We start from the raw sequence: 23,784 nt of genomic DNA, 5'->3' as shown, positions 1-23,784 counted from the left end.
AAAACCAGAATAGAACTATTTAAATCTATTTCCACAAAGTGACCATACTGGTGCATACCTATTGAGTATTATCCTTGTTCAATACAATTGTAACAAATGTCAGAAATACAGTTTCACAAGAGAACGTCTAACATTTTATTTATGAGATAAAAAGAGTTATTAAAACTATTAAACATAAACCACTTGTTAAAAAATCATTTGATATCCATTACCTATCACTTGGAACGGAAAATGCTCCTTATCAGGTTACATATTGCCCCTTTTACATCCTTATTCCTCAGAGTGTAGATAAAGGGGTTGAGTGTAGGAGTCACCACTCCATAGAAGAGAGCCATGAACTTGGGCTGGTCCTTTGAGATGGTGGAGGGGGGCTGAATGTACATGCTAATGGCTGGGCCATAAAATAAGAAAACTACAATGAGATGAGAGGAACATGTCCCAAAAGCTTTTTTCCTTCCCTCAGAAGATTTAATCTTAAATACAGCATGTCCGATGCTGGCATAGGAAGCAAGAATTAAACACAGAGGAACAGCTAACATGAAAATGCACACCACAGAGAGCATGAGCTCATTAGCCCCCTTTTCTCCACAGGCAGTCTTTATCAGGACTGGAATCTCACACAGCAAGTGATCCAGTGTATTGACTCCACACAATGGCAATTGTAGTGTAATGGTGGCTTCTGAGAAGGCATAGGCCATTCCACCCAGCCAGACCACAGACGCTAACAGGATGCAGATGTGCTGATTCATGATGAGTGGGTAGTGCAGAGGTCTGCAGATGGCCACATAGCGATCAAAGGACATAAGCGCCAAGAGCAGACACTCTGTGCCCCCCATTATGCTGAAGGTATACAACTGAATCGCACACCCCATGTAGCTGATGGTCTTCTTGGAACTTCCCAGGTTAAACAGCATCTGAGGGACAACGCTTGTGGTGTAACACATGTCCAAAAAGGAGAGGTTGGTGAGGAAGAAATACATGGGGCTGTGGAGACGGGGGTCTAACTTGGACACCAGAATGATGGTGATGTTTCCCAGCAAGGCCATGGGGTACGTTATGAGGAGAACAATGAAGAGAGGAAGCTGTACCCATGGATGGTTAGCAAAGCCGAGTAGAATGAACTCCTTAGGGTGGCTTTCATTAATCAGTGCCATTATCCTCAGTTTGTTTCATGCATTAAGAGAGTAGTAACAAAAGAGCTAGAAAGAATTAATGACAAATGATAAAGCACTAGTATGCATTGGCATTCATTCATGGAAAGTAGGTTCAGTAATTTCCTGGGAAAATAAGGAATATTCACCGGGTGATAACATTTTCGTTCGTGATACTGTGAATTAAAGATGGTTAGCTGAAACAAATAAGGTAACTATTCTGAGGCTGAATTTCTTCCTCTGTATTAAAAGAATAAGAGCTATTTCCTTGATTCTTTTGGGTATTAAATGAAAAGTAGAAGGATCTTTGTTTGGGGAACTCAAAGTAATGCTCTTAATACTTTGACTTACGTAAAAATCACCTAAGAAGGCTCTTAGTAGAGAGTTTATTGCTTCCTGTCTCCAGGTGTACAATACAGCGTTGTGGCACAGGTCACAGAAATTGGATGGTTCATATTCAGAAGTACTGGTGCAGACATTCCTGAAATATTAAGAGTAGTAAAAATGCTGAGGTAGAAAAAGAGGTGGAGGAAGGAGGAGAAAACATGAATCTTTAAGAGTCACCAAAATGGAATTGTCCAGCTCCAACTAAGCAGTCAAATAATTACTTCATCTGCAGTGCGAGTAAGAAAATTTTGTTTGCTATAAATAAATCTATCATGGCTATTTGTAATCGAGCAACTTCTAACATCAGTTTCCTCAAATATAAGTTGAGAGTTGCATTATAATGAGATAGATTTCGTAATCTTCAAACTTTTATTTATGTGTAATATTTTTCTTGCATAATTATTTTGTTTAAACTTTGGGCACTAGATTGCTCATGCTAAATTTTAGTTTATCCATTTTTCAGAAACTTTCCTTTATTGAGTGGACTTATCTTTTTATATGAGTTTGGACATTTATGTTACAAATGCGTTTGTGAACTTCAGGTAAATGCTGTCTGGAAAAAAGTCAAAATTCTAATTCAGGCTAAGACTCAAATACATAAGTTATATTGTATTTCTAGGACATATTCCTTTGTTTTTTAGCTAAGAGGCACACAGAGACAGCAAAATCAACTATTTGAGTAAAGTAGCATTTTGAGGAAATATATTAGGTAGTGAAGGTTTTTGATTACATTGCTATTTTCCTTTAATTGTGAAGTGTTTGCATGAAAATGACAATCTTCTGTAAGGTAGAGAATATTCAGACTGGAAGTTAAGATACCATCTTAGCATAAAAATTTTGAGTTACTCTGCTAGTCAATTAGTGGTTATGGGTAGCAGTTTGCATTTCAATATAGAGTATATATTCGTATATAGAGTATAACTGTTCATATTCTGTGTTATTAAATCTCAAATCCATCCTGTGAGGTGTCAAAAAAGCTACTGATGGCTAAACTGGGAACATTATCCTCTCTTTACATGCTATCCTAGACAAGAAATGTACAATTACAATAATAAAGTAATAATTCCTACTCATCCTTAATGAGTCCTGTAGGCTAAACTCTTCAATAAGCTTTTTACACCAATGAAATAAGTTAGTACCCATCCTAAACCTCACTAAAAAGAAAATTTTAGTCATTTTATTTTAGATTATTGTTAATCTTTCATTCCAACAGTTTGCCTGTACTGCAGAATTTCTAAAAACCAAAAGGTGAGCAATTCCTTAAATGAGACAGTGGGATATTGAGACTAAATTTAAAGTTTCTTGATTCCAAAGAATGCATCTTTATTTTAGGGATGTTTCTTGTATGAGTGTAGCTTCTTGTACTTACTTGAGATTGATGTTATTCAAGATGTTGTATCAGCATGTGAAATCTAGGATATGTTAGCCCATTTTTTTTTCTATGTTGTAGATGGAATATGAAATAAGCATGATAGAAATTAAATAGCAGTTAAAATAAATATTCTAAAATTTGCCACCTGTCCACATATTAAATAATTGCACAGACACCTATTAATTATTCATTTAACAGTGTTACAGTTATATTTTTCTTCCAAGGACTGTCTACTTGTTAGAGTAAATTTAGATTTGATCTTCTTTTATTTTTTTTAATTTTTGACAGGCAGAGTGGACAGTGAGAGAGACAAAGAGAAAGGTCTTCCTTTTGCCGTTGGTTCACCCTCCAATGGCCACCGCGGGAGGCGCGCTGTGGCCAGCGCACCGCGCTGATCCGATGGCAGGAGCCAGGTGCTTCTCCTGGTCTCCCATGAGGTGCAAGGCCCAAGGACTTGGGCCATCCTTCACTGCACTCCCTGGCCACAGCAGAGAGCTGGCCTGGAAGAGGGGCAACCGGGACAGGATTGGTGCCCCGACCGGGACTAGAACCCGGTGTGCTGGCGCCGCAAGGCGGAGGATTAGCCTAGTGAGCCGCGGCGCCAGCCTAGATTTGATCTTCTTATGGATAATATTCACTACAGTATACCTTCAGTAATTTCACTAAATTTATATTGTTTGTATTATTCACTTTATTAAGTATAGTTTTGTTTATGAATAGTGATGTTGACTCTCAGAAAAAATTCTAGCAAATTTAGGTATTGAATAATTGGCTTTTACTTACAGTTCTTGAACTGGGGAAGCCTATGTTCTACAAAGCAGAATGAAAACTCCCAGGGTTCAGTAGCAAACAATGGGTTTTGTAAGGTGGGGATTAAGAAATAGAAAAATAAGTGGCTAACATTAAGTTACTCCAAGTTGCTTCTTTGAATGGGTTAAAGCGTGGGGACCTTCTTGGTATACTAACTCAGGAAGACTGGAATCTCCTGTTTGTAGGAAAAAGTACTGTGTTTTGAAATCTATTTACTTCCTTACAGCTTCAATTTGATTATGAGGCATGACTCCATTTTGGCTTGCTCTGTTCTGCTGGAGCTGAGTACAGGAGCTCCTTTCAAAGTTCTAGACATTTTCCTAGAGAAATAGCAATAGTGTTCCTTATCTATGCAATTCATTGTGAAGCATATTTAAATTCTGTAATTCTATCCTTAGATATCTTTTCCATGTCATTCTCATAATATCTTATTGCTTTTAACTCTTGGATTCCTTGACCATCGCATCTTCTACTTCCAGTGATCTTTTTCCCCAAAGAAATGTTTTATTTAAGAAATACAGACTTCATGCATTTCATAAATACAACTTTAGGAATAGAGTGATTCTTCCCAACATACCTGCCCTCCCACCCACTCTCCCACCTCCACTCCTCCACTCTCTCCCATTCCCTGTCCCATTCTCCAGTAAGATCCATTTTTGTTTAACTTCACACACAGAAGACCAACTCTATACTAAATAAAGAGTTCAACAATTTGCACATGCACTCAAAAAAACTGTTCTTCAACAGTTGAGACAAGGGCTGTTCAAAGTCATTGCATCTTGAAGTCAATTTTACCTTTTTAAAGAAAATTAACTTTAAAGAAGTACCCATTAATGATACATCTTTTATGAGCACTTAAACATAATAATAATATAACTCTTTGAGGACAGAGGTCCTGCATGGGAAGTTAGTGCACGGTGACTCCTGTTGTTAATTGAAAAATTAACACTCTTATGTATGATGTCAGTGATCAACCTGAGGCTCTTGGCATGAGCTGTCTAGGCTATGGAAGCCTTTTGAATCCACAAACTCCATCAGTATTTAGACAAGGCAAGCAAAGTAGAAGTTCTCTCCTCCCTTCAAAGAAAAGTACAACCTTCTTTGATGACCACTTCTTTCCACTGTAGTGTCACCCACCGAAGTCTTTGATGTAGGATATTTTTTTTTGCCACAGTGTCTTAGCTTTCCAAGCCTGAAGTGTTCTCATTGGCTTTTCAGACAGACCAGAATGCTTTAAGGGCTGATTCTGAGGTCAGAGTGCTATTTAAAGCAATTGTCATTCTATGAGTCTGATGTGTTCCAGTGATTTTTGAACACTGTTTCACTACATGAGGATCTATTCATCCATCCATGTTTAATTTACTTTAATAAATGCCAGCCTTTATTACTATTGATGTGTCTTCTGTGACTACACTCACATTTTCATTTTAATGTATCTCATTTGTACTTGATTTTTATCAATAACAGCACTTCATGTATATTTATGGAATATTTTATTTTTATGTACAGTAAAAGATAATAAGGAGAAATAAAAGTAATTTTTATCTGGTACCAATTCATCTGGATGAAACACAAGCACAAGTCAAATCATAAAATTTTCACCATACTTTAAAAAAATGATTCATGTTACATATTCACCTGATTGAATAAATTCTTCATACATCATTTGGGTCTTTCAGTATCTCTCAGATATACTGTTTATTGAAACTTAAATGTTTTTAAGTACTATTTAATTCAGAGACTTAAGAGATTTAATTAACAAATTAGTTGTTTCTAAAGTCAGTGAGCTAGGTATTTTCAGAGTTTAGAAAAGACTCCTTGAAATGAGATGTTCTGCCTTTCATACAAATATTAGTCACAACATTCTACTCTAATTCCAATCTTCCTTGACAATGCCTAGCCTTTAAAGACTAGTATCTTTTTACTTACCTTATTTTAATAAATATCTTCAGTAGAAAGGAATTATTAAGAAATACATTTGAATTTTTCAAACTTTCAGAGAATAAGCTGTAGTACACAGATGAGTACAGTATTTATAAGTTATCTTCAGAACTGTTAGTTTTTCTGCCTAAAGAAAAACTCAAGTCTTAAGAAGACAATACCAAGAATGCCTTGTGGGTGTGTTATTTGTATGCTATTACTGTGACCTCATGGGCATTGTTTTCAAATAGGTCATTCACTTATCTTTACCCCTGATGGGTTAGCAGAGAAAGTTCCTTGGGGCAAAGTTCTTTATGGTAAGGCTTCTTATGTATGATTAGATACTCACTGAATTGAGGTTGACAGCAAATCTCTGTTGTTAGATGTTGCATAATATTTGATGTTTTTAAAGTTAGGTGTTTTATGATGTCACTCAATTTCCTGGCACACTGGACATTGTTTTTCAGTAGGCTAGAGTTATCTCTTGGTATTCACATAGAATTGGTTCCAGTGCCCATATGGTATACCAAAATATGTTGATGCTCAAATCCTTTTTATAAAATACCTTGGAGTTGGTGCTGTGGCATAGTAGGCTAAACCTCTGCTTGCGATGCAGGAATCCCATATAGGTGCCAGTTCATGTCCTGGATGCTCCTATTCCAACCCAGCTCTCTGGTTATGGCCCATGCAAGCTGTAGAAAATGGCCCAAGTGCTTGGGCACTTTTGCCCATGTGGGAGATTGGGAAGATATCTCTGTCTCTCCCTTTCTTTCTGTAACTCGGACCTTCAAAATCAGTCAATCTTTAAAAAAGTAAAAATTAAAATGCCTTAATATAAACATATAACCCACACAATATTTCCATATACTTTTAAAAATTATTTTTAAAACTTTTATTTAGTAAATGTAAGTTTCCAAAGTACAGTTTATGGATTACAATGGCTTTCCCCCCCATAACTTCCCTCCCACCCGCACACCTCCCATCTCTAGCTCCCTCTCCCATTCCATTCACATCAAGATTCATTTTCAATTATCTTTATATACAGAAGATTGATTTAGTATATATTAAGTAAAGATTTCATCAGTTTGCACCCACACAGAACATAAAGTGTAAAGTACTCTTTCAGTACTAGATATAGCATTAATTCACATTGGACAGCACATTAAGGACAGAGATGCTACATGAGGAGTAAGTACACAGTGACTACTGTTGCTGATTTAACAATTTGACACTCTTGTATATTGCGTCAGTAATCTCCCTAGACTCTAGTCATGAGTTGCCAAGGCTATGGAAGCCTTTTGAGTTTGCCGACTTCGATCTTATTCCGACAGGGCCATAGTCAAAGTGGAAATTCTCTCCTCCCTTCAGAGAAAGGTACCTCCTTCTTTGATGGCCCCGTTCTATCCACTGGGATCTCACTCGCAGAGATATTTCACTTAGGTAATTTTTTTTTGTTTTTTGCCAGAGTGTCTTGGCTTTTCATGCCTAAAATACTCTCATGGGCTCTTCAGCCATACCCGAATGCCTTAAGGGCTGATTCTGAGGCCAGAGTGTTATTTAGGACATCTGCCATTCTATTAGTCTGCTGTGTATCTCACTTCCCATGTTGGATCGTTCTCTCCCTTTTTGATTCTATCAGTTAGTATTAGCAGACACTAGTCTTGTTTCTGTGATCCCTTTGACTCTTAGACCTATCAGAGCCATCAATTGTGAAATGAAATTGATCACTTGGACTAGTGAGATGGCATTGGTACATGCCACCTTGATGAGATTGTATTGGAATCCCCTGGCTCATTTCTAACTCCACCACTTGGGGCAAGTCCTATTCAGCATGTCCCAAATTGTACATCTCCTCCCTCTCTTTTTCCCACTCTTATATTTAACAGGGATCACGTTACAGTTAAAATTTAAACAACTAGGGGCCGGCGCCGCGGCTCAATAGGCTAATCCTCTGCCTTGCGGCGCCGGCACACCGGGTTCTAGTCCCGGTCGGGGCACCGATCCTATCCCGGTTGCCCCTCTTCCAGGCCAGCTCTCTGCTGTGGCCAGGGAGTGCAGTGGAGGATGGCCCAAGCCCTTGGGCCCTGCACCCCATGGGAGACCAGGATAAACACCTGGCTCCTGCCATCGGATCAGCGCGGTGCGCCGGCCAGCGCGCTACCGTGGCGGCCATTGGAGGGTGAACCAACGGCAAAAGGAAGACCTTTCTCTCTGTCTCTCTCTCTCTCTCACTGTCCACTCTGCCTGTCAAAAAAAAAAAATTTAAACAACTAGGAATAATTGTGTGTTAATTACAGAGTTCAACCGATAGTATTAACTAGAACAACAAAAAAATTCCAAAAGGGATAAAGTATTAAATTATACATCAACAGTCAGGACAAGGGCTGATCAAGACATTGTTTTACTCCAGTATACTTGAAGTCATATCTAGATTACTTACAATACCTAATGTAATAGATGTGCTATGTAAAAATTTGCTGTATTGTTTAGGGAATATTGAGAAGAAAAAAACATGTCTGTTTGTGTTCACTACAGCTGCAACCAGCATAGATCTAACTATATACAATATACTCTGCAGTTTGTTGAATCTGTGGATACAGAATCTGTAGACATGGAGGACTGACTTAATAACAAGTAACTAAATGAATAAGAAAAATTTGAGCACAGTTAGTCTGCATAAATAGTTTTTGGGGAACTCAAATATGAGTTTCTTGAATATATCATTACATTGATTTTTTAAAATCTCATTTAATATTAATTATTCATAAAATAATACTAAAAGGGCATAAAATAATTGGAGAGAAAAGTAGAAAGCAAAATGATATCTTTCCAAAGAGAATAAATCAAGTGATACTTCAAGTAAAACATTAAAATAAAGACTAAGTTACAGATCTTCTCTTGGTTTCCAAGATGGCAGAATAGGGAAAGGATAGACTGCAGTAGGATAGGGAAACAAACAAACAAAAAAAGGTTGTGATTCCAAGATGGCTGAATAGGGACAGGGTGGTCTGTTCCATGCTAGGGGAAGATGAATGAATGAATGAATGAATGGAAGGAAGGAAGGAAGGAAAGAAGGAAGGAAGGAAGAGAAAGAAAGGAAGATAGAGTAGAGGAAGTGCATTCTCAGGAGAGAGTTTGAGGGAAACTGCTGTGGAGATTCTGTAGAAGCAGGAGAGACACCATGCATCTGTGTGGAAGGTACAGATGTACAACAATAAGCATGGACACAACAAACGACCTCAGAAGCCCTTAGCTGGAGAAAGCTCCAGCTTTGGAGGAAAACATGAGATCAGACTGCAATGGCCCATGCCACTGGTGATACAGGTGAAGGGAGAGGCTAGCAGACTACACACTATCTTTGAGTCTGGCCCAGAACCTTGAGGGGAACAGGGTGCCTGCTCACCCAGAGAAAAAGAAAAGGGGCACATCTCTCTCACTCCATGCCCTCTGCCCCACAATGGCACCTGGCAACTGGCTGAGAGAAGGTGGGTGCCATTTTGGACAAAAGTAGGTAGCAATGCTGCAGGTCCTGGGCACCCACCCAGAAACTGGTTGGGATAGTCTCCATCTTGTCAGGAGAGACAACCACAGCAGCTCCAGTCCATACACCCAAAAGCAGGTGGGGAGAAGGAGCTATTCTGATATTAGTACCGGCTAAAGAGATTTTTGTATGTGTCCAGAACAACTGTGAAATGAGTAGAGCTGTGGCTGGTGTGTGATCAAGGGATTATTTTTTTCTCAAAGAAAGCTTTTATTTAAGGAATACAAACTTCATGAATTTCATAAGTACAACTTTAGGAATATAGTAATTCTAACATACCCACCCTCCCACCACTCCTCCTCCTCCCTCTCCCATTCCCAGGCCCATTCACCACTAAAATCCATTTTCAATTAACTTTATACATAGAAGATAAACACTATACTAAGTAAAGAGTTCAAAAATTTGCACAACACACACACACACACACACAAAACCAAACTGTGCCTCATTAGTTGAGACAAGGGTTTTTCAAAGAGATTGCATCTTGAAATCAATTTCACTTCTTTTTTTGTTTTAGGAACTTAATTAACTTTAAAGAAGCACCCAAGAATGATACATCTTTTTTTTTCTTTTTCATTTATTAGAATGATACATCTTTTATGAGCACTTAGACATAATTATAATATAACGCTTTGAGGACAGAGGTCTTGTATGGAAGATAGTGCACAGTGACATTAACATTCTTATGTATTATGTCAGTGACACCAAGGCTCTTTTTTTCAACTTTTATTTAATTAAATATAAATTTCCAAAGTACAATTTTTGGATTATAGCGGACCCCCCCCTCCCATAACCACCCTCCCACCTGCAACAATCCCATCTCCAACACCCTCTCCCATCCCATTCTTCATCAAGATTCATTTTCAATTATCTTTATATACAGAAGATCAATTTAGTATATACTAAGTAAAGATTTCAACAGACTGCACCCACACATACACACAAAATATAAAGTACTGTTTGAGAACTAGTTGTACCGTTAATCCACGTAGTACAACACATTAAGAACAGAAATCCTAAATGGGGAGTAAGTGCATAGTGACTCCTGTTGTTGATTTAACAATTGACACTCTTATTTATGACATCAGGAATCACCCAAGGCTCTTGTCATGAGCTGCCAAGGCTATGGAAGCCTCTTGAGTTCACAAACTCTGATCTTATTTAGACAAGGCCATAGTCACCATATCTTGGATTTCCATGCCTGAGAAACTCTCATGGGCTTTTTAGCCAGATCTGAATGCCTTAAGGGCTAATTCTGAGGCCAGAGTGCTTTTTAGGACATTTGCCAATCTATGAGTCTGCTGTGTATCCCACTTCCCATGTTGGATTGTTCTCTACCTTTTTAATTCTATCAGTATTACCAGACACTAGTCTTGTTTATGTGATCCCTCTGACACTTAATCATATAATTATGATCAATTATGAACTGAAACTGATCACTTTGACTAGTGAGATGGCATTGGTACATGCCACCTTGATGGGATTGAATTGGAATCCGCTGGCACGTTTCTAACTCTGCTGTTTGGGGTAAGTCCGATTGAGCATGTGCTGTACTGTACATCTCCACCCTCTCTTATTCCCATTCTTATATTTAACGGGGATCACTTTTCAGTTAAATTTAAACACTTAAGAATAATTGTGTGTTTATTAAAGAGTTCAACTGATGGTTTTAAGTAGAACAAAAAAAATCTAAAAGGAATAAAGTAGTAAGTTGTTCCTCAACATTCAGGACAAGGACTGATCAAGTCACTGTTTCTCATAGTGTCCATTCACTTCAACAGATTTCCTTTTAGGTGCTCAGTTAGTTGTCACCGATCAAGGAGAACATCTGATATTTGTCCCTTTGGGACTGGCTTATTTCACTCAGCATGATATTTTCCAGATTCCTCCATTTTGTTGCAAATGACTGGATTTCATTTCTTTTATTGCTTTATAGTATTAAATAGAGTACATATCCCATAATTTCTTTATCCAGTCTACTGTTGATGGGCATTTGGGTTGGTTCCAGGTCTTAGCTATTGTGAATTGAGCTGCAATAAACATTAAGGTGCAGACAGCTTTTGTGTTTGCCAATTTAATTTCCTTTGGGTAAATTCCAAGGAGTGGGATGGCTGGGTTGTATGGTAGGGTTATGTTCAGGTTTCTGAGGAATCTCCAGACTGACTTCCATAGTGGCTTAACCAGTTTGCATTCCCACCAACAGTGGGTTAGTGTCCCTTTTTCCCCACATCCTCTCCAGCATCTGTTGTTGGTAGATTTCTGTATGTGAGCCATTCTCACCGGGGTGAGGTGAAACCTCATTGTGGTTTTGATTTGCATTTCTCTGATTGCTAGTGATCTTGAACATTTTTTTATGTGTCTGTTGGCCGTTTGGATTTCCTCTTTTGAAAAATGTCTATTGAGGTCCTTGGCCCGTCTCTTAAGTGGGTTGTTTGTTTTGTTGTTGTGGAGTTTCTTGTTCTATTTGTAGATTCTGGTTATTAATCCTTTACCTCTTGCTTAATTTGCAAATATTTTTCCCATTCTTTCAGTTGTCTCTTTATTTTCCTGTTTCTTTTGCAGTACAGAATCTTCTCTATTTGATGTAACCCTAATTGTTAATTCTGGCTTGACTGCCTGTGCCTCTGGGGTCTTTTCTAAGAAGTCTTTGCCTGTGCCTAAGTCTTGCAGGGTTTCTCCAATGCTCTCTAATACTTTGATGGTGTCGGGTCATAGATTTAAGTCTTTAATCCATGTTGAGTGGATTTTTGTGTAAGGTGTAAGGTAGGGGTCTTGCTTCATGATTCTGCATGGGGAAATCCAGTTTTCCCAGCACCATTTGTTGAATAGACTGTCTCTGCTCCAGGAATTGGATTTAGCTCCTTGATCAAATTTAAGTTGTCTGTAGATGTTTGGATTGATTTCTGGTATTTCTATTCTGTTCCACTGTACTATCCATCTGTTTCTGTACCAGTACCATGCTGTTATGATTACAACTGCCCTGTAGTATATCCCCAAAACTGGTATTGTGATGCTTCCGGCTTTGTTTTTGTTGTACAAGATTGCATTAGCTGTTTGACATCTCCTGTGCCTCTATATGAATTTTAGCATCATTTTTTCCAAATCTGAGAAGAAGGTCTTTGGTATTTTGATTGGTATCACATTGAATCTATAAATTGCTTTGGAAGAATGGACATTTTGATGATATTGATTCTTCCAATCCATGAGCATGGAAGATTTTTCCTTTTTTTGGTGTCCTCCTCTATTTCTTTCTTTAAGATTTTGTAATTCTCATCATGACGTCTCATCATGACGTCCTTGGTTAAGTTTATGCCAAGGTATTTGATTGTTTTTGTGGCTATTGTGAATGGGATTGATCTTAGAAGTTCTTTGTCATCCAAGGAATTGCCTGTGTCTATAAATGTGGTTGATTTTTGTGCATTGATTTTATATCCTGTTGCTTTGCCCAACTCTTCTATGAATTCCAATAGTCTCTTAGTAGTTTTGTTTGGATCCCCTAAGTAAAGAATCATGTTCTGCAAAGAGGGTTGTTTGACTTCTTCCTTCTGAATTTGTATCCATTTAATTTCTTTTTCTTGCCTAATGGCTCTGGCTAAAGTGTCCAGTACTATTTTGAATAGCAGGGGTGAGAGTGGGCATCCCTGTCTGGTAGCAGATCTCAGTGGAAATGCTTCCAACTCTTCTCCATTCAATAGGATGCTGATGTGTGTTTTTCATAAATTGCTTTCATTGTATTAAGGAATTTTACCCAAGGCTCTTGACATGAGCTGCCTAGGCTATGAAGCCATTTGAATCCACAAACTCATCAGTATATAGACAAGACCATTAGCATAGTGGAAGTTCTCTCCTCCATTCAGAGAAAAGTACAACCTTCTCTGATGACCAGTTTTTTCCCCTGTGGTCTCACCTGCTGAGGTCCTTCATGTAGGACACTTTTTGCAACAGTGCCTTGGCTTTCCAAGCCTGAAATGCTCTCATGGGCTTTTCAGACTGACCAGAATGTCTTAAGGGCTTATTCTGAGGTCAGAGTGCTATATAAAGCAATTGTCATTCTATGAGTTGCTGTGTGGACTGATTCCCCTGTTGAAGCATTCACCTCTTTTTAATTCTGTCTATCATTGTTATAGACACTCAGTCCTATCCACATGATAACTATAACACTTAAGACAGTATTTTTACCTCCAAGCTTAAGGAGATTTGGGGACCCATGGCAAGTTTTTAAACTGTACCCTTAGAAGTATGTCCACAGGATTGTATGTAGAACTATACAGTTTTATAATTACAGACTTTCTACACTTCATAATTATGACTTTAGGAACATGGTGATTCTTCCCATCATGCCCACCTCCCACCCCCAGGTTGCCACCCCCTTCCTCCTTCCTCTCTTATTCCCACTCTTATTTTTTACTGAGATCTATTTTTAGTTGACTTTCTACACATATGATTTACTCTACGTTAATTAAATAGTTCAACAAATAGTTTAAAAAAATCCTGTTCCTCAACAGTAGACAAGGGCTCTTCAGGTCTTTACTTCTCAAGTGTCAATTTCACTTGTATAGATTGCCTTTTAGTTGCTCTATTAGTTATCACAGGTCAGGGAGAACATATGGTATTGGTCCCTTTGGGGCTGGCTTATTTCACTAAATATGATGTTTTACAGATTCACCCATTTTTTTTTGCAAATGACCAGATTTTTTACTGCTATGTAGTATTCCATTGTGTACATATCCCATAATATCTTTATCCAGCCTTCAGTTGACAAGAATTTAGGTTGATTCCATGTCTTTGATATTGTGAATTGAGCTACAGTAAACATGGGGGTACAGATAACTCATATGCTGATTTCATTTCCATTGGGTAGATTTCCAGGAGTGTGTTGGCTGGGTCATATGGTAGGTCTATATTGAGATTATTGAGCTATCTCCATACTGTCTTCCATAGTGGCTTTACCACTTTAGATTTCCCACCAACAGTGGATTAGGATACCTTTTCCCCTACATCCTTGCAAGCATTTGTTGTTTCTTGATTTTTGCATGAAAGCTATTCTAATTGGGGTGAGGTGAAACTTCTTTGTGGTTTTGATTTGCATTTCTCTTAAGGCTAGTGATCCTGAACAATTTGCTCATGTGTCTTTTGGCCTTTTGGATTTTATCTTTTGAAAAATGTCTAAGTCCTTGGCCCATCTCTTAAGTGGGTTGTTTGTTTTGTTGTTGCTGAGTTTCTTGATCTCTTTATATATTCTAGTTATTAATCTCTTGTCAGTTGAATAGTTTGCAAATAACTTCTCCCATTCCATTGGTTGCCTCTTCACTTTCCTGAATGTTTCTTTTGCAGGCAGAAGCTTCTCAATTTTTTGTAATCCCATTTGTTAATTTTGCTTTGATTGCCTGTGCTTCTTTTTTTTAACTTTTATTTAATGAATATAAATTTCCAGTGTACAGCTTATGGATTACAATGGCTTCCCCCTCCCATAACTTCCCTCCCACCCACAACCCTCCCCTCTCCCGCTCCCTCTCCCCTTCCATTTGCATCAAGATTCATTTTAAATTCTCTTTATATACAGAAGATCAATTTAGTATAAAGATTTCAACAGTTTGCACCCACATAGAAACACAAAGTGAAACATACTGTTTGAGTACTAGTTACAGCATTAAATCACAATGTACAGCACATTAAGGACAGAGATCCCACATGAGGAACAAGTGCACAGTGGCTCCTGTTGTTGACCCAACAAATTGACACTCTAGTTTATGGCGCCAGTAACCACCCTAGGCTGTCGTCATGAGTTGCCAAGGCTATGGAAGCCTTCCAAGTTTGCCGACTCTGATCATATTTAGACAAGGTCATAAAAGACAGAGTGAGGATAGTAACCAATGATCCTAAGAGTGGCATTTACCAGGTTTGAACAATTATACAGCATTAAGTGGGGAAGAGGACCATCAGGACACACAGGTTGGGAGTAGAGCCATTGGTGGTAGAGTAGAGGTTATGATTACAAAGGAATGAGGCCCAAGTGCACTAGACAGGGCCTAGAACAAAGGACAGAGTCATTATTAGAGGAGCTAAGAAAGGTGCTGTCTAAGCTACAATTAAGTTTTCTGATTGAGAGGCAAATAGAACCTGATAGAAGGGGCTTGATAATAATCTGGTGGGCTTTAGGCCTTGTAAATTCAGAGGCCCAGACCTATCTATCTCTTCACATGGGGTATATCCTAAGGGAGGTGTGAACCTCCTAGGGGAAGGCACTCTGTTGACTTTCATTACTTGGCTGGCCTGGGAGGAGAGCTGGCCAGGTAAAGGCAGGGGGCATCTCTAACAAGAAATTGACAGTTCTGCCTGCAGTGTTGCTGACCCTACTTGACCATCCCCTCAGCTGCAGTGGTCACTTTGGAAGTTGGGCTGAGTGAGGGCTTTTCAGCTTAGAGCTAATAAGATCTGTGGCTCTGACCTGGGCATCCTTCGACTCCAGGGCAGGTCCATTTCCAGTGATCCAACTCTTGGCAGAGCTGCCAGGGCTCTTCACAAGCTGACTTCTGCTGAAGCCCAGGCTTACCACATTGAAAGCCACTGCAGTGGACTGGCCTGTTGGGTCTCCTTGAGGGCAGATCACTGTACAGATCAGCCATTAATAGGCCTGCCACCCATTGCTTCTGATGCCTAGCTTTCTTTTCCTCCTGGTTTGTGTTAAAGCAGACCAGAGGATGCAAGTCAAGGAGTGCCCGTGTCCCATCTCTAATCTTCAGTGGCCTGAACTACAAGTCTATAGTCACAGGCACATTCTGTAGTAGTTTTTCTAAGGTAGACAATGCCCATGAGGAAAATTATATTCTCACTTTAAAACTTTCTTTCCCTTTGGTCTGAAAGGGAGGTTTTTTCTACTTACTGTATACTTCGCTGATGGCGAAGTGAATCTAGCTATGAGATTATTATTTAAGTTCTTATTTTGGCTATGCTATTGCAGAAAAATGTTAGCCATCTCTTTTATAAGGTCTAAAGATTAAATTGTGCATCCTACAGATTCCTTCATAATAGAATTAGTTTCCTACCTTGAAGAGAATAGAGAAATGAAAGAACAAGTTGGGCTTAGAATAGAGAAATGAGGGAGCAAGTCCTAGATCGCTTGCTGATAATAGCAATATCACATGAATACTTAGCAAACCGTTTCAACCATTAGATAACAACTTAAGAAAACATTTACCAGAAGGTCCAATGCCTTCTATAAATTTTAAGAATCATGTATTTGAAAACACCTCTTAAATATCTAACATGGTGTAGTTTGTTTAACCAGTAAACTTAAGCACAACCATCTAAAATGTTTTGTTTCTTTCTACCAACAAGTCTAAAACATATGATACACAGATGCAGGTCCCACAATTAAAATGTATCTTTGATTGATTTTACCAGCTTAAATTTATGGACAATCTTATCTATAAGCCATTTAAAATAAAACTCTTAATAAAATTTCCCCATGTGGACATACAATATGTACACACATATAATATAGCATAATAGACCAATATAGCAATTTTAATAATAGCTTTTAAAATCTTGAACTCTTTTTGTAGATTGCCAATTGATTTGAATTGCTTTTTCTTTTTAGTAACCTCAGTGAACCATACTTTCTCTCAGTTGGTTACTGTTAATACATTATTGGCTTCATCTGTTTACAGAGCCATCCCAAAGTACTGAATACAATAAAAGTGGCTGGAAAAAGTCCATAGGAACCTATAGGAGGGACAGCTAAACACACAACCAACAACGCATTTAGTTTATGAGCAGCAAATCATATATAACTGTGGATGACAAAAGACTTTAAGTCGCCATGTTTAAAATTATAAACTCATCAACCAACAAGAGGCACTTGCTTACTTCACAGTATTTTTGAAAGCACCTGTAGGATTTTACAAGTATTTAACCCTTTAGGCCTCTGGGGCTTTCTCATTAAGATAACTATCATGTCTAGTAACACAAGATCATTAGACTTTTTAATTCTCAAACATTTGTATTAATAGCATTTTCCATTATAGAAACTTAAAGTCTGGTACCACATCATATCTTGACAGTACTTCTAATATACTCCAAATAGCCTGATTAGTTTGTGTCTCTATAAGATGAGAGACATAGGTCCTTTGATTTTTTCAGTTGGGCCCAAACTGGAAAAACCAAAGTCCAGGATTTACTGGAAATTTTAGAGACCAGATTGTTTGAAACTTTGATTTTTTGAATGCCTGTCAAGAATGCCAAGAAGGCTCAAAATCCAAACTATCTGGTTGAAATAAGATTTCTTAAAATCATGACATAACATAGACCAAATTTGATCATTGTTACAAGGTGATTATTCAAATCTTTGAAAAAAGCACATATTTAAATAACCCATAGCTCTTAATAAAAATTCAGCTGTTTTTGAACAATTAGAATTTAACAGACATCAAGAGAACATAATAGATTACTTTAACACATTGCTTTAACAGAGCATCAGAGTTTAATTCTATGTCAAAGAGAAATTGAGCTTCCTGTGATCTTTTGCTGTGAGGTTTCCTTCCTTTACCTTCTTTCATATTGGTGACCATGTTTCTGTGTTTCTGTGTGTAACACATCTTTAAGCATCTTTTGCAGGGCAGGATGAGTGGCAACAAATTCTTTCAGTTTCTGTTTGCTATGAAAAGTCTTAATTTCACCTTCATTCACAAATGAGAGCTTTGCAGGATATAGTATTCTGGGCTGGCAGTTTTTCTCTCTTAGTACCTGGGCTATGTCTCGCCATTCCCTTCTAGCTTGTAGGGTTTCTGATGAGAAGTCTGCTGTGAGTCTAATTGGAGATCCTCTAAGAGTGATCTGATGTTTCTCTCTTGCACCTTTTAGGATCTTTTCTTTATGTTTCACTGTGGTGAGTTTGATTACAACATGTCGTGGCGAGGATCTCTTTTGGTCATGTTTATTAGGGGTTCTATAAGCTTCCTGTACTAAGATGCCTCTGTCCTTCTCCAAACCTGGGAAATTTTCTGCTAGTATCTCACTGAAAAGGCCTTCTAATCCTTTCTCCCTCTCCATGCCTTCAGGAACTCCTAGAACCCGAATGTTGGGTTTTTTAATAGTATCCTGTAGATTCCCGACAATATTTTTTAGATTTCTAATTTCTTCTTCTTTTCTTTGGTTTGCCTGTTTCCTTTCCTGTGCTCTGTCTTGTAAGTCTGATATTCTCTCTTCTGCTTCGCCCATTCTGTTTTTAAGGCTCTCTAATGTGTTTGTCATTTGATCTATTGAATTCTTCATTTCATTATGATTTCTAGTCACTATCAGAGTTTCTTGTTCCACTAGTTGTTTCATTTCATTTTGATTCCTCCTTAATATTTCATTTTCATGAGAGAGATTTTCTATCTTGTCCATGAAGGATTTCTGTAGTTCAAGAATTTGTTTTTGAGAACTTCTTAATGTTCTTATCAATTTTTTGAGATCCGCTTCTTGCATTTCTTCGATCTCATCATCTTCATAATCTTGAATTGGGGTGTCTTTTTCATTTGTGGGCGTCATAGTTTCTTTCTTGTTCTTGTTAGCTTGGTTTTTGCGTTTGTTGTTTGGCATGTTGGAGATATTTGGTTTCTTCACTGTGGTGTTTTTTCTTGTTACACTATGGCTCTATATTAAGTGGACTGTCTGCTTTCAGTGGAGCCTTAGAGGCTTGAGATGAGTGTGGACTGAGAGCTGTGTTTGGTTCCTCAGGGTTGAGGGTGTGTCAAAGATGACACTCCCAGGTTAGGTGTGGTAAATCTCTCTTTCTTTTTTTGATTTAAAAGGGAAGTAATTCCGCACAGCTGAACATAATTGGAGGTAGTTAGCAGGCAAATGATATACCTACAGGAGCCAGAGATCGGAAGCTCTTTCCCAAGGACCACACAGGGAATCTCTGCTGCCCTCAGTGTGGGCTCCAATTCTCCTGCAGTCTCCCACTGGGTTGCCAAGTTAGATGCTAATCTCCTGTTATTTCACCCCTCCCCACAGAGTCAGGTTTTTCTGCTAGGCTCAGGGCTGGTGCAGACCTGAGGTCGCCCTGCTTATGACGTATGTCCAAAATGGCGCCTGCTCTTTGTCTTGCTCGCCTTTGAGAGGTGAGCGGAGAGAGAGAAACTTGTGTCCGTATCAGTCACTTTTTAAATTTTTTTTCTCTTTCTTCTAGTTAGCCTGGTGAACTTTTCCCCACGGAGTTTCAAGCCTCGTTCCCTCTAGCCTCCTCTTTCCGCTTGCCTGCTGGTATCTCGGGCTATGGAGGTTCGGCTCACCTCGCGTTCCAGCGCTGGTGCGTTGAGTCTGCCGCTGGTGTCCCGAACTTGGGCTCCCACGCTCTCCACGCAGGTCCACTGTGAATCACTAGTTCCGGAAGAGTTTCCTCTGCTGTTTCATCCCCTACTCTTCCTTGACCCTGCAGTATCTCCCCTTATATTAAACTTTCTCTCCCCCCGGACTAAGTGTGCTCCCTGCCTATTCCGCCATCTTGCCGCCTCCCCTGCCTGTGCTTCTAAGGTATTTTTGAAGAACTCTTTGCCTGTGCCAATGTCTTGCAGGGTTTCCCTAATGTCCTCAAAATTTGATGGTATTGGGTTATAGATTTAGGTATTTAGTCCATGTTGAGTATATTTTTGTGTAAGATGTAAGGGAGAGGTCTTGTTTCATATTTCTGCATGTGAAAATTTAGTTTTCCCAGCACCATTTATTGAATAGACTGTCCTTGCTCTAGGAATTGGTTTTAGCTCCTCAGTAAATATAAGTTGGTTGTAGATGCTTGGATTGATTTCTGCCATTTCTATTCTGTTCCATTGCTTTATCCATCTGTTTTTGTACCACTAACAGGCTGTTAGTTATTTAGACATAGTCCATAGACTTCCATTATCTGAGAAATGTTATCTCACTGTTCACATTTAACCACATAATTAGTAGGCAGCATGATTTTGCTGTGTATTCGTTGTGAAGCATACTATGCTGTATAAAAATAATGAATTTATCAGCCTCAATTCATGTCGATGCTATTGCCTCTTTATAAAAGTAACTTATAGTAGTAACTCTTTATAAAAATACATTATAAGGCTAAGTATGTAGATACCAGTTAAGACACCCACAGCCAATATCACAGTGCCTGGGTTCAATAACTGGTCTGACTCCTTACTCTATCTTCATATTTATGGAGACCCTGGCAGGCAATGGTGATAGTTCAAGTAATCAGGCTGCTACTGCAAGTCACATAGGAGACCTAGATTGAGTTCTCAGCTCCTAGGTTTGGTCTCAGCCCCGAAACATTGCAGGCATTTGAGGAGTGAACCAATGGATGGGAGTGTTCTCTCTCTCTCTCTCTCTCTCTCTCTCTCTCTCCCTTCTAATTCTATTTCTATGTCTCTTGATTTCTTGTTTTAATTAACTATTTGAGAGGCTGAGTTACAGAGAGAGAAAGATGCAGAGGCAGAGAAAAAGAAGTCTTCCAGAAATAGGGACAGGATTAGGATGGCCAAGTAGGAAGGGAGCTTACTGCTCTAGCATAGGAGAAGATAGTTTTTAAAAAGTGGAGAGAGTACAGTCTAAGGGAAGAATTAGGAAGATGACAACACCGCATATCAAAACTTACCAAATACAGCAAAAGCAGTGTTAAGAGGAAAGTTTATTGCAATTGGTGCCTACCTCAAGAAATTGGAGGGGCCATCAGAATCAGCCCTTAAGGCATTTGGATCTGGCTGAAGAGCCCATGAGAGTATTGTAGGCATGGAAAGCCAAGATATCATGGAAAAAAAAGACCTAAATGAAAGATCTCTATGAGTGAGATCCCAGTGGAAAGAACGGGGCCATCAAAGAAGGAGGCACCTTTCTCCGAAGGGAGGAGAGAACTTCCACTTTGACTATGACCCTATCGGATAGGATCGAGGTCAGCGAACTCTAAAGGCTTCCATAGCCCTGGCAACTCAGGACTAGAGCCTAGGGAGATTACTGACGCCATGAACAGGAGTGTCAAATTGTTAAGTCAGCAACAGGAGTCACTGTGTACTTACACCCTATGTGGGATCTGTCCTTAATGTGTTGTCTAATGTGAAGTGATGCTATAACTAGTACTGAAACAGTATTTTTACACTTTGTGTTTCTGCGTGGGTACAAACTGATGAGATCTTTACTAATTATATACTGAATCGATCTTCTGTATATAAAGATAATTGGAAATGACAAAAAAAACCTGGTGTTAAATTGGAAATGGCATAGAAAATTAATTAATTTAAAAAAATATTATGTAGGATCTCTGTCTTTACTGTGCTGTACACTGTTATTTAATGCTATAACTAGTACTCCAATGGTAGTTTTTCCACTTTGTGTTGCTATATGGGGCAAACTGTTGAAATCGTTACCTAATATATACTAAACTGATCTTTTGTATATAAAGAGAATTGAAAATGAATCTTTATGTGAGTGGAAGGGGAGAGGGAGCAGGAAAGGGGAGGGTTGCAGGTGGGAGGGAAGTTATGGGAGGGGGGAAGCCATTGTAACCCATAAGCTGTACTTTGGAAATTTATATTCATTAAATAAAAGTTTAATAAATAAAAAAAAGAAATTGGAGGGGCCAGAGCTGTGTCACAGTAAGTAAAGACATTGCCTGCACTGCTGGTATGCCATGTGGGCACTGGTTCAAGTCTCAGCTACTCCACTTCTGATCCAGCTCTCTGCTATGGCCAGGGAAAGCACTGGAAGATGGCCCAAGTCCATGATCCCCTGCACCCACATGGGACACCCAGAAGAAGCTCCTGGCTCCTGGCTTTGGGTTGGCATAGCTCCAGCCATTGCAGCCAATGGGGAGTGAACCAGCAGATGGAAGACTTCTCTCTTTCTCTCTCTGCCTCTCCTCTCTCTGTGTAACTCTGATTATCAAACAAATAAATAAATCTTTTTAAAAAAAGAAATTGGAATGGCACCAAATAAATGAGATATCAGTGCATCTCAAGGACTTTGAAAACAACAGAAAGCCAAAACCAAAACTAGGAGAAAAGAACTAATTAAAATTAGAGAATAAACAAAATTGAAAAAAATACAAAATACCACCAAAATGAAGAGCTGTATCTTAAAAAAATTTAAAAATTGTCACACCATTTCCCAACTAACCAAAAAAGGAAAGAGAAGATCCAAATTGATAAAATTAGAGATGAAAAAGTAAATAAAACAACAGACACAACACCACAGAAATAAAAAGAATCATCAGAAATTACTACCAAGAGATATATACCAACAAACCAGGAAACCTAGAAGAAATCAGTAGACTTTTAGACACATACAACTGACCTAAATTGAGCTAAAAAGACACAGAAAACCTAAACAGACTCATAACCAAGACAGAAATTGAATCAGTAATAAAGACCCTCTCAACTAAGAAAAGCCCAGGACTGGATAGCTGCACTGTTATTTTACCAGACATTTTAAAGAACTAACTCCAATTCTTCTCAAGTTATTTAAAACAATTGAAAGGGAGGGAATCCTCCCAAATTCTTTCCATGAAGCCAGAATCACCTCAATTCCTAAAACTAAAAAAGATGCAACATAGAAAAGAACTACAGACCAATGTCTCTGATAAACAGATGTAAAAATCCTCAACAAAATTCTAGCCAATCAAATCCAACAACACAACAAAAAGATCACTCACCTAGACCAAGTGGGATTTATCCCTAGTATGGAGGGATGGTTCAATATTCACAAAATCAATGAGATAGATATAGCACATTAACAAACTGATGAACAAAAACCATATGATTGTCTCAATAGATGCAGAGAAAGCATTTGATAAAATACAGTATCCTTTCATGATGAAAACTAAGCAAATTGGGTGTAGAAGAAACATTCCTCAACACAATCAAGGCAATTTATGACAAACCCACGGCCAGCATCCTATTGAATGGGGAAGTGTTGGAAGTATTCCCACTGAGATCAGGACAAGACAAGAACTCTCACCGTTGCTGTTCAATATAGTCCTGAAAGCTTTAGCCAGAGCAATTAGGCAAGAAAAAGAAATCAAAGGGAGTGGCCAGCACTGTGGCATAGAAGGTAAAGCCACTGCCTGCAGTGCCAGCATCCCATATGAGCACCAGTTTGAGTCCTGGCTGCTCCACTGCTAATCCAGCTCTCTGCTATGGCCTGGGAAAGCAGTACAAGATGGCCCAAGTCCTTGTATCCCTACCCCCACATGTGATACCTGGAAGAAGCTACTGGCACCTGGCTTTGGGTCAGCACATCTCTGGCCATTGCAATTACAGCCAATTGGTGAGTGAACCAGCAGATGGAAGAGTTTTGTGACCTCTCTCTCTCTCTCTCTCTGCTCCTCCTCCTCTCTTTGTATAATCTGACTTTCAAATAAATAAATAAATGAATAAATCTTTTTAAAAAAGGAATCAAAGGGATACAATTTGGGGAAGAGGAAGTCAAATTATCTCTATCTACAAATTACATGATTCTATATATAGGGGAATCCAAAAGACTCCACTAAGAGACTATTGGAATTCATAGAAGAATTTAGTAAAGTATCAGGATATGAAAAAAAAAATTCAACAGCCTTTGTATACACAGACAATGCCCTGGCTAAAAAAGAACTT

At 38.7% G+C, this 23,784-nt stretch overlaps 1 protein-coding gene across 1 annotated transcript; it reads right to left on the bottom strand.

Annotated features, from left to right (window-relative positions):
* Positions 1 to 215: 215 nt before the first annotated feature.
* Positions 216 to 1,154, bottom strand: LOC133756751 (olfactory receptor 2B11-like). The gene has a single exon (XM_062187347.1). It carries the CDS (start codon positions 1,152 to 1,154, stop codon positions 216 to 218), a length of 939 nt encoding a protein of 312 aa, XP_062043331.1.
* Between the last annotated feature and the right edge of the window lie 22,630 nt (positions 1,155 to 23,784).

This window comes from Lepus europaeus, chromosome 3, assembly GCF_033115175.1.
Source record: "Lepus europaeus isolate LE1 chromosome 3, mLepTim1.pri, whole genome shotgun sequence".
Taxonomy (NCBI): Eukaryota; Metazoa; Chordata; class Mammalia; order Lagomorpha; family Leporidae; genus Lepus; species Lepus europaeus.
This window is presented reverse-complemented; position numbering and strand designations above follow the sequence as displayed.